At 52.9% G+C, this 13,477-nt stretch overlaps 4 protein-coding genes across 4 annotated transcripts; 1 reads left to right on the forward strand and 3 right to left on the reverse strand.

Moving 5' to 3' along the window:
• Positions 1-488: 488 nt before the first annotated feature.
• LTS14_007119 (uncharacterized protein) lies at positions 489-2,663 on the reverse strand (the record flags this gene model as incomplete). Its single annotated transcript, XM_064839811.1, has 1 exon — positions 489-2,663. One exon carries the CDS (start codon positions 2,661-2,663, stop codon positions 489-491), a length of 2,175 nt encoding a protein of 724 aa, XP_064692570.1.
• A 2,802-nt stretch (positions 2,664-5,465) lies between these two features.
• On the forward strand, positions 5,466-6,596 carry LTS14_007120 (uncharacterized protein; the record flags this gene model as incomplete). Its single annotated transcript, XM_064839812.1, has 3 exons — positions 5,466-5,571; positions 5,623-6,212; positions 6,261-6,596. 3 exons carry the CDS (start codon positions 5,466-5,468, stop codon positions 6,594-6,596), a joined length of 1,032 nt encoding a protein of 343 aa, XP_064692571.1.
• Positions 6,597-6,613: 17 nt separating this feature from the next.
• On the reverse strand, positions 6,614-7,586 carry LTS14_007121 (uncharacterized protein; the record flags this gene model as incomplete). Its single annotated transcript, XM_064839813.1, has 2 exons — positions 6,614-7,405; positions 7,479-7,586. The coding sequence occupies 2 exons, from the start codon at positions 7,584-7,586 to the stop codon at positions 6,614-6,616; spliced, it is 900 nt and encodes a 299-aa protein (XP_064692572.1).
• A 1,127-nt stretch (positions 7,587-8,713) lies between these two features.
• On the reverse strand, positions 8,714-12,258 carry LTS14_007122 (uncharacterized protein; the record flags this gene model as incomplete). Its single annotated transcript, XM_064839814.1, has 2 exons — positions 8,714-11,969; positions 12,020-12,258. The coding sequence occupies 2 exons, from the start codon at positions 12,256-12,258 to the stop codon at positions 8,714-8,716; spliced, it is 3,495 nt and encodes a 1,164-aa protein (XP_064692573.1).
• Between the last annotated feature and the right edge of the window lie 1,219 nt (positions 12,259-13,477).

Genomic DNA, 13,477 nt, shown 5'->3' on the forward strand with positions numbered 1-13,477 from the left:
GTGAAGTGGCCGTGTCGAAGTGGCTAAAGGCCTTATGTATGGCTCTGATGCTACTGACGTTTCGATGTGAGCATGGAGTGACCTCACTGTGCTCACTCACACGAGCGCCCAACAATGCACCTTACTTGGTCGTCCTTCAATAGACTTGTCTTCACCTGTGGCGACCGTGTACCATCGAGTGCGGCCCGTGCATTGACATGGCATCACCTGTCGAATAGTCGGCTTTCTTGCACAATCTGCTGCAGCTCTTGCCCTTGAAAGATTGGGCTGAGATGTGAGATGCTCTTTAGCTGTCATCTACACATACCTATCTAACGTTGTGCCAGCCAGCCTTGCGATGCAGAAGGGGAACACTATAACCCCAAGCAGACAAATGACTCCTAACAAGCGGCCCTTGGTATCTCATACAAAAAGCCCAAATGCATCCCAGAAACACCGTCGTTCGGGCCAACGCATACGCCGTGGAATATCACTGCACCAGAGGCGGCTCACAGCTCGTCCTCGTCTTCTTCCCTCACCTTCAATCTGCCATCCACTTTGACGCCTTCTCTCACCCAAACAAGATCCTCAATAAACTCAATCGACTTCCGTCCCATCCGAACCTTCTTCAACAACCCCTCCACAACCAACCTAGCACCCTCCAACCCCTTCCCAGCCTGCCCAGCCTCGTCCCACTCGCCATCCTCGTCTCCGAATTTGCACCATATCCAATCACATCTGGCAATACGATGAGTATTTCGACTCCGCTCCGGCTTCCCAGGCGGAGTATCGAATGGTAGCCTCCCTTCCATAAGAGCGAAGAGGAGCACACCGAGAGCCCAAGCATCAGTCTGACGTCCATCGTACGGCTGTCCTAGCAGGATCTCAGGGGCGGCGTAGTCTTCGCTTCCACATCTCGTAGTCAGGAATGGCGATTCAGGTGGCTGTGGGATACGTCTACTTAGTCCTAGGTCCGTGAGTGTGATGATCGGCGTCGGATGCTCTATCGGATCTGTGATCTGGCTTAGGTCGTCCACGGGCATGTTTACCAACACGTTCTCGAGCTTGATGTCCCGGTGCACGATCCAGTGGGTATGCAGGTAGCGTACCGCACTTACGAGCTCGGCGAACATGCGCTGGATTAGTCGAGGCGTGAGAAGGTCTCGTTTTTGGGATGCGAGGTCGAAGAGGTCGCCGCCGGGACAGTAGGTGAGGACTAAAAGGCTGCGTTTGGTTTGGTATTCGCATGCTTTGAGGTGGATTAGTGACGGGTGCGAGACTGCTTTGAGCATTTCGACTTCGCGTTTCAGACTCGTTTCGATACGTTCTTCGTCCGCGCCACCCGCAGGTCCATGGCTTACGATCTTCACTGCCACGAGCTTATGCGGATCGAGGGATTGTTCGATTTCTGGGGTGAAGTTTGCTGGTATGCGCTCTCGTGTCGCGAGCACCACTGTACTAAAGGTGCCTTGGCCGAGCTGGCGCAATTGTCGGAACTTTCGTCGCTTGTTGTGTATACCACAGTGGATCTCCAGGTATTCTGCTGCTGTGTCCCCTTCCAGCATAGGATCGTCATCCGCCTCGTCGCTCTCGGCTACACTGCTCGTACTAGGAGGCGGTGAAGGCAACTGCTTCTCGGTGCCGGGTGCATGCAGTCCTCGTTGTGCAGCTAGGTACGCTTCTCTTTGCATGTGATACTCGGCGGCTTCCAGTGATGCGGTGTCGCCAGGTCCGAATGTGACATGCCTGGGTCGGAGATTGTGCAGTGTTTCTGGCTTGAACTCGGATATGCTTCTGTTGCGGCCGTGTCCATTCAGCGAGCCACCCTGCGCATTCTCTTGTGCAGCGGCAGCGTTCGCTACCACGATCTCCTGCTGTAGATTGCCGTAGCCCTTCCTCTTCTTCGGAGGCGAAGTCGAGGAGCCTGGGACGGGTGGTAGTTCTGATATGGTGGCTGGTATGGAGTCGTCGGCGAGTGAACTCTGTCGTGATCGATTAGGCGTGCCTCCCGATCCTGGTCTCCGCCATAGTCCAGTCGGCGACTCCGGTCCAGCACCGATAAGTGGTGAAGGCAGCGGGGTGAGGTCACCCAGTGCAGCGAGATACGGTGAGGGCAGTGCGGAACCAGGCGAGAAAGATGAGCCGATACTAGACGTGGACAAGTTGCTTCGAAGACTGGATCCGCGCGCAGGTATACTCATGGGTGATGTCAAGCTCTGCGCCGGCGCAAGTGAAGGCTCTGTGGATACTGGCGTCTCGAAGATAGTGGGCGTCTCGTTCAGCCGCGCGAAACCCATACTACTGGGAGCGGCCACGTCGGTGCGTACATGCAGGCCTGGTGAATGCTTCGGACTGCCTCGGTGGACCAGCGTAGGCTGCGGTGAACTCCAGGTCGTATTGATGGTGGGTAATGATAGAGGCTGAATGCCTGCATTATGGCCTACGGCTTGCTGGTTCCTCAGCGCTGCCTGCTGCAGCTCGTCCGGCGACAGGGCAGAGCCTCCTGTAAGCTGGGCAGACTGTGACTGTACCTGCGCCCGCGCCTGCTGACCTTCAACCACGCTATTCTTACTGTCGTGTCGCGCCGGACCCAGCGACCCCTCTTCTACTTTGCTCTGTTTGCCCGGACGACCATCCTCCACCACTTCTCCTGGTCGACCAATACTATCTGCAATGGCACTCATGACGATGAACCCAGGAACAGCAGAACAACACGAGCCGATGCCGACAGTAGTCTACTGCAGGTCGAAGGCAGCTGGCGAGCTGTCACGTCCAATCTAGGCGTGCATTAGGCGCGTCCGTGTCTACTGTAATTATTATGAGCTAGTGCCGCTGGAAAGTCACTCTGTAGGATCGCACGTGCACGACAGGCGGACCTACGCATTGGCTGAACTCTATCTGCATCTTGAACTCCAGATGCCCCTATTGTTTCCACTTAGACGCTAGCAAAGTCATCAAGATCTCGGCCGCTGGAATACAATCGACCTATGCGGTCGGTGTGAAGTACACCGCATCAACGACCCGAGTGGCCATCCCAGCAGAGAAGAAAAGACGACAGTCTCGTAGACCAGCACAATGTCCTCAAACCGGAGGCATCGACCACCGAATCATTCGCGATGGGGCTCTTCAACATTCCCGTCTTTCATCTCGAGCTATCACATTCGTCTGGACTACTCTTTAGGGAGTGAAGGCTACCATGAACTGGCCGATGCTGATTTGATGAGTAGGGAAGCGTAAGTATGGAATGGTATTGTTGGAAGCCGGAGCAGCAAGCGTGTAAGCAGCTTTCATAACGGCCAAAAAAGCAGAGACAAGACTATTATCGAGGATCGTGTGTATACTGACAAAGTGTTTGCAAGCTCGAGATTCAAGACAACAGTGTGATCAAGCATGGGCAACGAGGCAGACCTGTAATGCACTTTGTCAAGTGCTCTGACGACTTCATGCAGTAGCACGCAATATACGAGGATAGCGAGATGGTCAGTCCCACCTCAGCAACGATCGAAAGTGTCAGTATGCCGGATGACATCGAACCGTCATATCAGATCTGTGTTCGAGCGTACGGAGCGTCTGTTACAAAGAGTCGAAGATGTAGTTGTATGTTGCACTACTCCTGAGTAGCTGTATTGTATTTCTGTCCTACGATCAATCGTGGTATCAGAATACACTCACGGAACATCAGCTCACGGCGATATGGTCGTCTGTCAGATTATACACTATTCCTTCCTATACGTATATGCTGTACGTTATGACGATAGCTGCTTCATGCAATGTACTTTCAGACGACTGTGATGAAAGTCCTCCTTGCTCTGTCATTAATGTCGTCTGGTCTTTTGGCTGGTCGGCGGAGATTCGGCCGGACTCCGATCGGCCAATCTTGACCTCAGCTCCTGCAACGTAGCAACGCGTTCAGATGACTTCGACAACAGCATACAGCCTCAAATTGCGGTGAACCAGGCCACTGTACGGAGCTTGGATTACAGAAGTCCAATCAATGTCGACTAGCGAGGTGTCGAACGCTCAACGATACCAGCCATGATAGAAGACCGATCCGGGTCGAACTCCAGACGGCGACGGGTACCCCATACGACAATCTGCTGCTAGCCGACCAGTCTTCCCAAGTTGGCCCCACCTTAAACAAGAATTTTCTGTTTGCTCTCACCTGGTTGACTCTGCCTTGTCATGAGCAGCCACGACCGCTCTCTGGCATCGGGAGCACATCGGCCACATGGAGTGCTCTATATATTTGATGAAGCACTTTCTCCGCCATCAATTAAACCCTGCCGGGGTAGCTCAATCGGTAGAGGTAAATCGCACCATCCCTTGACTTGGCCTAGCCAAGATCAACACCTGTGGATCAGCCAACGCTGACTGTTCTCCCAGCGTGTGGCTCTTATCATAACTCTTGTTATGTGAAAGACACCTCAAGGTCGCGGGTTCGAGCCCCGCCTTCGGCTATTCCTATCCAGATCATTCATTGGTCATAAACAAAGGCATAATCAAGGCTCATCGCACCTTCTTTTTGCCTTTTGTCCGTTATAAGGAGAGAGAGAGAGAATTAATGGTTAAGGGAGGGCGCACCGAAGTGCATGCCGAGAGCAAGTAGCAATACTGCACTTTTTCTCGAGACCGATCTTTGTTTGGTGGCAGTTGTAGAGCGCGGCATGCACGACTTTGAGGCCTTGCCCCAATCTGCGAAGCTATGCCCAGATGGGTTGTCTGGGCGGCCTCAACTACACCCAGGATCAGGCCACGCTGCCAGGCGACGACAACGCATGTGCCTTCCATGGCAGAATGTCGCATGGCTCAGCATCACTTGACGGGTCATCCTCGAATCGAGAGAATCCGCCCTGCTATTCCAGCCTTCTGAGGCCTTGTGCGCCGGCGTTTGACATATATACCAGGAGATACTGTTCTGTACACCTCTTCCCTACACCTCATTTGCTTGCTTCGCAAAGAAACTTCGCCTATGGCGATCGACGCTCAACACAGGAAGGGCACGGGCGTAAGGAGAGCCAGCAATTTCAAGCTGGTGGCGAGAGTAAAGCTCGACAGTACCAAGTACCCATCGCCGTCTGACGCATTCGTGGGTGCAGTACAGGATCTTGCATACTATCAAGGACTACTCCTTAATGAAGCAAACTTCTCTGAAGAGAGTCAATTTGAGATAATCGAAGTCCTACGAGGTCGCATTGCGCAGCGCTCGATCGCTGGGGACAAGCATTGTCACGCTTACATCGACGTTTGTGCTTGAGCATCTCGATACTGGCTCAGGTCTTTGCTAACGTGGAGCGAAGGATGTTGCTCGCCAAAGTGCGCAGGGTACTTGTCGCTTCCGAGCCATGTATGTCTGCATCAATCTTGACAATCGAGCCACCAGTCACTGATGCAAAAGAAGCTTCTGCTACACATGCAGAGCAGACGGTACGTCCTTCGGATGCAGAGTCTCCCTCAGCTCCTCGTGCCTGGTTCGACTAGCAGAAGTCATGAAGCTCAGTCCACAATTTCTTGGATATCTCTTCGGCGAGCCAGATTACTGGGCACCGGGCGACTATGCCGAGTACAATGCGGACGGAGTCTTGAGCAGGATTGGTAAGATAGGTGGTGTCGTGTCTCAAGCACCTCTACTGACTTTGGATACAGAGTCATTCAGTCAACAGCCGCGTTGGCATATCCACACAAAGGACATGCCTTTCAGCACCTACATGGCATTTGAGCCGAAGACAGACTCCACCACTTACATAGTCGTTGGAGATTCAGATCATTTGGGGATGCGCGAAATGAAGCGACGCCTATTAGACAATCTTCGATCCACTGAGTATCAGGATCCATTCATGTTCCACGCCATGATAGTCCACGAGACATTCTTGGATGCCAAGACTGTAATCACGCCCGTTCGACATCAGCTGTATGACCAGCTCGACCGAGTGGACAACTATTCCAAGAAATCTGCACACGAGCGAGGCAAGGGAGATCTGGAGGAGCTCACCATCGGACTGCACGTCGTGTCGCAAGAGATTGATTCGATGACAGCTGGCACGGACATGACCAGCATGATCGTACGTCGCTTGATCAAGGGTCACACGCGTTATCGAGAAAGCCTGGGATCTGTCGCTCTCGTGAACTCTTCCACGAAGACGGCTGATGCGCTGGACTATCTCGCGGAGTCTGTAGATGCGCAACGACGGTGGCTGGAGAGCTACAAGGCGAGGAAAGACATAGCTATGAATCTGGTCAGTGCAAATTTTGTGCTTGAGAAGATCAGTCACTGACAAACGCAGGTGTTCAACCTCGTCACACTACAAGACGCCGCCACTAGCACTACAATCGCTCGTGAAGCAAAGGCCGATGGTACCTCCATGAAGGTCATTGCGGCTCTCACAATGCTCTTCCTCCCCGGCACTTTCTTGTCTTCCGTCTTTGGCATGACGATGCTTAGCAACCATGTGAAGTGGTGGTTATACGTGGCATTGACTCTGCCTCTGACTATTCTGGTTGTTGCTACTTGGTGGATGTGGCAATCTTATCCTCCGCTGTGGTCACTATTGCAGAATTTGCGGCGGAGGCGGCGAGCTCAAGTCAATATCATACATGGGCAGAATGTTGCTATGGTTTGATACGTTGGCCGTAGTCATCATGGAACACCTTGTGCACCATTGCGAGGTCTTGTCTGCGCGTTCAGTACTCGCATCGGCCCATATTGTAGCCAGCCTTCAAAAAGATTCTCAGATTGCACCCACACCATGCCCATCATCGCAGCTGCGTTGGCAATGTAGCCAGAGATTTGGTCGATGTGAGCTCTGTGCCGTGGTATGAGCATGATGTAGTCTCGTGTCAGTATGAGATTGTTTGGCGAATCGTGATCTAAGCTCAGCTTCTCTTGCAGCTCGTTGTATGTGTTGTGTACAGTTGAACTGTCGATGCCGTCTGACAATCCGCGTACTCCGAGCTGATACGGCACCTCACTCAATAATGTAGCGAGCTTGAGTTGTCTGGCCGACCTGGAGATGCCGTTCTTTTCGTCTTTGTTGTCGGCCTCGCAACGCAGGTACTTCATTATCAGGAAGTCTAGTCCAAAGGATGAAGGTCGTGGCAGAATTTGAAGATGTTTGTGCCCGATGCTGGCTCCAGCATCTTTGCCACCATTGTATATGGCCACGTAATTTTCTCCAAGGTGATCGAGCGCTGTCCATGCTGCATGAATGTCGTCGAAGTCGAGAAGAGCAGTCTGTGGCTTGAGGCACTGGGTGTGGAGGACGAATTGCGGCCGTACAACGCAATACTTGTTGAGGATGAGTCTGTATCTTGCACCAACTTGCTCTAGAACGACGAAATCTGGGTCACTATCTTCGAATGCGGTCTTGCGTTTGGCGTTCACCGGGTCCATTGGTTTGTGCGAGAGGCATTTAGCTATACGGAACTCGAACTGGCAGGTATCAATTCAGTACCTTAGACCTTCCACAATGGCTGATGAGAATGAGCATTGCGGCCATACCTACATCGAAAGGCACTGCCGCCACGTTGCGAGGAGGTGCGTCATGCCAGAGCAGAGCACCTTTTGCAACAAGATTATCGAAACGGAGGAGTGCTCTCAACTCCACTGCCATGCTGGGGTTGAGATGAGGTGGGATGGATTTTGAAAGAAATTCGTTGCTCTGTGGATTTCGACAGACATGTACTAGGTAGCACGTAATGCACCGGCAAAGAACATCGTACACTATCAATCATGGTTCAGACAGGGTAGACTTGATTGTTGACTTCGTCTTCGTCGTCGCCGCTAGCCGGACAGCCATTCTCGACTAGCATTGCTACCCCCTAATTTATAACACACGATTCCCGACCGTTTCTGTAGCCACATCCAGCGGATGGATGGTACTGTTGAACACTGGTAGCGCCCGATCAAAAGCAGCTCGACGACCAGCACCACAGATGCGTACGAAAGCAAAGTTGCCGGATTGCCTTGCGACGCCATCAATGCTGCCATTGCTCGTGGAGCAGGCAGCGAGCCCAGCGGAGTGTGCCCTGGAGCATTGATTTCCTTCCACGCACCAAGCAAGTTGTAGAGGCTCGATGTGCAGCTCTGTTGATTAGGACAATATAGACTCCGCTGGAAGGCGTGTTCTGGCTGTCCTTAACAATACCGTCCTCGCGTACGTCGTCGCCAGGAGAGCCGAAGAGCTGTACTTGAAAATAGAAAGAGCTTCAAGGTCCCTCGCCGCACCATTGACAACTCCAAATCGATCGCGGCCGTCGCGAAAGCGGATGTTGAGTGCCGATTTGTCATGCTGTCATGAACACACGTTGAGTTTTCGGTCGAGCACTTGTGTACGACTACACTTTCCACCCCGCCCCAGCTAGCTACAGTACTACTTCTCATGACTGTGCGATCACTATATACCCCGTTGCTACGCTACGCCTTCTGCTAGTAACGGATCCTGATGGAATGTTACCCGGTTTCTGCTGTGTCAGATCACTCAGAACTGTGTCTCGACTATGCACCCGATCTGATACGGACCATTGTCTGGACTCTCCCTACAGATTGCTTATACATTGTCTGCTGCTTTACAACCTGCCCCTGCCCATATTGTGCCTGCTCGCTATAAGTCATGAGGATCGTTCTGGGTATATAGATAAATTGCACGAATTGAATAGGTGTCCACTGGCCCTTCAGGACCATCTCATCGCTGCGCAAGAGCCGTCAGCTCAATTCCTGTGGGCGATAGCACAAGTCGAATCAGCTTACCCTGCCCCTGCGCTGCCCACCCATCTGTCCCTGACCACCATAATATTGCTGTTGCTGTTGATTTTGCTGAGGCATCCCATACTGACCACCATAGCCACTCATACCTCCCATCATGGGACTACCATAGCCCTGCTGTTGCGGATATCCACCTCCAATACCCGGTGGCATCATGGGTTGCCTATAAGGATCCTGCTGATGCATCATCTGTGGAGGCGCAGGCGATGCGGTGCTGTATGCCATGCCGTTCTGTTGGAGAGGTTGCGACATGGGTCCACCGCCATAATAGCCCGGAGCGTTTCGTTGTTGGTTGGCTTGAGCTTGGGCGAGCATAGCTTGCTGATATTGATGCATTTGTGGATTGATGGGACTGATACCTGCTGCTGACATGGCGGGACTGTGGCTGTACTGTGGTGTGAACTGGCCATTGCCGTAGGGATCAAAGCTGTTCGAGTCCATACTGACCGTGCGATGGAGATGAGGGCTGATACCTTGGTCCATTTGCTGTTGATGCTGAGGTGTCATTGTGCCGTAAGGTGATCTAGCATAGCCGTTCTGTGCAGTGTCAAGCATAGGCAGTCCGTTGGCTTGGCGAGTCTTCGATGCAGATCGACCACCATCATGGCTGACTGGCGTGCTTCCATGCCTTGTTGAGAGCCCAACCTCGTCCATTAGCCGCTTGTAGCCTTGCGACGGCTGTGCCTTGAGTTGCAGAAGCACGTTTCGCACGTTTTCGACACATTCTGGCCTAACGCTGTCGTCCAAGAACGGGGTAGTAAGGACTTTGAAGATAAGAGTTGCGCCGCACATTTGATCGCTGACAATATCGGTGAGGGTCTTCTCATCGAAGAACAATGCCTTCAGCATGCTGTCCCGAGCATCCGTCTCATTGCGCTGATTAATGATCTTGAGCACAGTGAGGTATGCAACCTTGTGCGTGCAGAGGTGGACAAGATGTGGGATGAGTCGTGGCGCAAGCACAGATCGGCGTTTCGGGAAGGTGCACGTATCCAGGAACCAGGTCAGCAGAAGCGCTCCATTCGAGTTGGTGGAAAGCTGGACGCTATGCAGAGCAATAGCAGCAGCCATGAGTCTTCTTTGATCGGTAGTGGCAAAGTGGCTTTCTAGACACGCACGTACAGCCCTTGCGCCAAATCGGCCCTGTGCGACATCCCACAGCCTGTTTAGCATCGTCTCGAAGATGAAGTTGTTCGCAGGCGCCTGAAAGCGTAGACAGCATTGCATGACATAGTTACCATACTGATCGAGGAACAAGTTGACGCCGTGAGGGCGAAGTGCATCCACAATCATGCTCATTTGTTGAGGTGTGCGCGCAACATCGATGATCTTCTGCGCGGCCCAGGTACCGTTCTTGTGCACGCCAATCTCGGCCAGGCGTGGCGTTATCTGCATCAGCATTGCTTCCTTGGTCTCCTCCGAGCAGTGCTCGAACAACTTCTGCACGACAGTATTGCCAAGATAGTCGGATGCGAGTTCAGCAATTTCAGGTAGGATCTCAATAGCAATAGATTCGATCTCCAAAGCAGTGCAAGAATTGTTATCGATACGCTTTCTGATCTCGCGTAGCCTTGGTGCATCGTGTACGCGGTTGTGGTTCGGTTCTGGCATCGGAGGCACTTCTGGGTAGTAATTATTCAAGCTCATCGCGAGGTCAAGATTTGCCATGATGCGAGGCACTTCGTCAGGTGCCGCACCGTATTGCTGCACGATTGTCTGGATTTCGTCCTTGAGCTCGAGCAGACTAGGTGTCGCCATGGCAGCTGCTGCGGTATCTGCGTTGATGTTGACGCCTAATGGTAGTGCTCCAGCGTTCGGATTTTCCATACGAGATTTGGCTACGAAAGGATCCGGGCTTGGTGACGGGTATGCACCATTCGCGCCGGGAGTGTTGGTCGCGCTCTGCTCTTTCGCAAATCCGATTCTGATCGGACCACATCCAGGAAAGATCTCCTTGCCATTGAATTGCGACTTGGCCGCGATCGCACTGCCAATGTTCTCGAAATTGACGAAACCACAACTCTTGTGGGTTAGCACACGCGCAAACTCAATCGGTCCGAAGTGTCCGAAGATGACGTTCAAGGAAGATACAGTGGTGGAAGAAGGGATATTGCCGAGCCAGAGTGAGCGTGTAGGGTTGTCGAGCGAGTTGTCCAGGCCACTGTCATATGAAGGCTTCGAATTCAGCTGCATGTTCTGTACAGCGCTCGAGAGGCCATTGAACTCGGTGCCGTGGTTGCTCTGCAGATCCGCAGCACTGATGCTGTTCTCCATACGTGATGGGGTGGGCAGATAGCTACGCATGACGCGGTTCGTGGGAGAGTCGAGAACCCCAGCCGTGCGTGCGCGTGGTCGATTTGCACTCGCGAAGTTTGCGAACGCCTGAACCTCCAAGTTGTGCTGACGAACGGCTTCGTGGATCGCTGCAGCTTGAGCCGCTGCATTTTCCGACCCAGGCGTGACCTGTCCACCATACATCTGCTGCAGCTGCTCGTATTGGTCAAGCTCATCCTCGTCCACATCCGCGTACTTCTCTTTCGCATTTACAGAATATGATCGAAATCTGTTTGCCGTGTTCTTGTTGTTATATGCATTCAACGCCGCGAGCTCCGCAATCGTGACACCATGAGAGTTGAGCACCTGCTGTGGTGTATCTGCCAGACCAAGATATTCCAACGTGCTCACGTCGTTCTCTGCCGAGGAGTCTCGTGGAGAAGAAGGCGCGTCAGAGGATCTTATACTTTGCAGTGTGGTTGCTCGATCACGCCCTGCCATCCAATTGCTTGCGAAAAGCGAAGAGCCAAATGGACTGCCGCTGCCTATATAGTTCCGTTGTGGCATTGATCCTGCTCTTAATCGTGACAGTAAAGCTGCATTACTCGCTATCTGCGCGCCGAGCTCAGCAGAAGGTGGTGTGTTCGCGCCATACGGACTGCTAGACGCTGATGCTCTGTTCGACTTCGGTAGTAACGAAGTTTGCGAGCCATTCAAGGAGCTGATGGGAGGGAAGCGAGAAGGCACTGTGCCGGCTCTGGCACGTCTGCTCGAGTTGGCTGCTGGCATCGAGCTTGCAGCTCCGGCTGTCGCTTGGCCTGCATCAAAATCCGGAAAGCTATCGCTGCCTGGGGATTCCGGGATCGTCTCACGTAGAGGTGTGGAGTGGCCACTGCCTGTCGTTGGTGGTCCCCATATCTGTGGTGCCAGTCCTTCCTGTGCTTGTATCTCACGTGCCCTGGGAAAGTCAGCTGGAGCGAAGATCATTGCACTTTTCTTTTCACACACCTTTTTGGGAACAGTCGACTGCCAAACTCTTTCGATGGAGATCCTGCTCCTGCCCTGCCAGTAGCCGCCTGCGCTGTGGCATTGCCGAGACCATTACCCAGGGGGTATCGTAGACCTGATCCAGCAGGCTCGCTAGGCGAGTTGGTACCTGAATTGTTGGCCGATCGTGTTTGTGAAGGGTTCAGAGACCCGAGACCCTCCAGATTCATCTTGAAGTCTGGGCGGGAAGTAGGTGCCATTATATGTGGTTATAGATAGTATACTAGGATGGAAGGAGTGTCGTTGATCGTGGTATAAGTTGGCTGTACGGTGCTCACAGCTTCGTTGCTAAAGCCCAGCTTGCAACGGAATGCGGTCGGTCAATGAGCAGCTGATTTTATCGCAGCAAGTAGTGGTCGAGGGAGGCCAATGGGTTGCGGTGAAGAGGACAGACTCGGGTTGTCGGAATGTTTGCTCGCGTGTACGGGGCCGAAATCCTCGAGTTTGATTCGACTCAACAGTTCGGCGATAGATCGATAATAGGTAGTATACGAGTATGCTGAAGTATGTGCGAAAGGAGAGTGCGTGGTGTTGGAGACTCGAGGGTCGGCGTCAGCCCGTATGCTCTCGCTTGCTTGCGAAGCACTCCGTAAATTAGATCTGCCTTAGGAGAATAGACAGGTGGCCGCCGCAGTAGTACGATGGCTTGACCTGGCGAAGGAGATGGGAAAGAGGCCACGCCGAGCCACTTTCCGGGTCAATAGAGTACAAGAAGAGGTGGTAAAGGTGGAAGAGGTTGGTGGGTGATTGCTTGGGAGGATGTGATGGGCGACCCGATTTCCAACCCTAGCGGATTCGGCTGCGCCCGCGCCGTTTGAGGTGTGGCAGTGGCTAGTTTCAGACTCGATGGCGGCAGCGGTCGCTCTTCTTCTCGAAGCCGCGAAGACACCGAACAATGTAAGTTGAGAAAGTACTCATGCGACGAGAAGATGATCGCTCAATTTCAGGCCAAGTATGCGCTTTTCAGGAGCTTCGCGGCCACTTTCAAGCAGTATGCTCGTTCGAGCTCTGTCACTGGTCAAACAGATGAAACACAGCGTGAGCAGGGGGCGGCAAGCACGATTGCAGCGATCGTGTGATGACTTGCCAAGCTTGATCACTAAGTACATGGATCCGTCCTGTTCAAGATATCACAGTGTATACGTTGTTGCCATGTTATGTAAGAGGCACGGACATGACGATCAGAACAACCGGCGATCGCAGGTATCCCTCCTCACGAGGCCTATACATTCCCCATGAGCGTGACGGCCATTGAGCTGTCGACTCTGCCATACCGAAGCGGCAGTATACACACATGATCACCTGCCTGCAATTATGGAATTATACCGTGCGGTAGTGAACGGTGAGAGCATGCAATGAGTGTTGCTGCCAGGAAGTGCAAGAGTCGTCTCGCGCCGATGGTCACACCGAACACAGTCT

This window comes from Recurvomyces mirabilis (assembly GCF_035927965.1).
Source record: "Recurvomyces mirabilis strain CCFEE 5264 chromosome Unknown scaffold_19, whole genome shotgun sequence".
NCBI lineage: Eukaryota > Fungi > Ascomycota > Dothideomycetes > Mycosphaerellales > Teratosphaeriaceae > Recurvomyces > Recurvomyces mirabilis.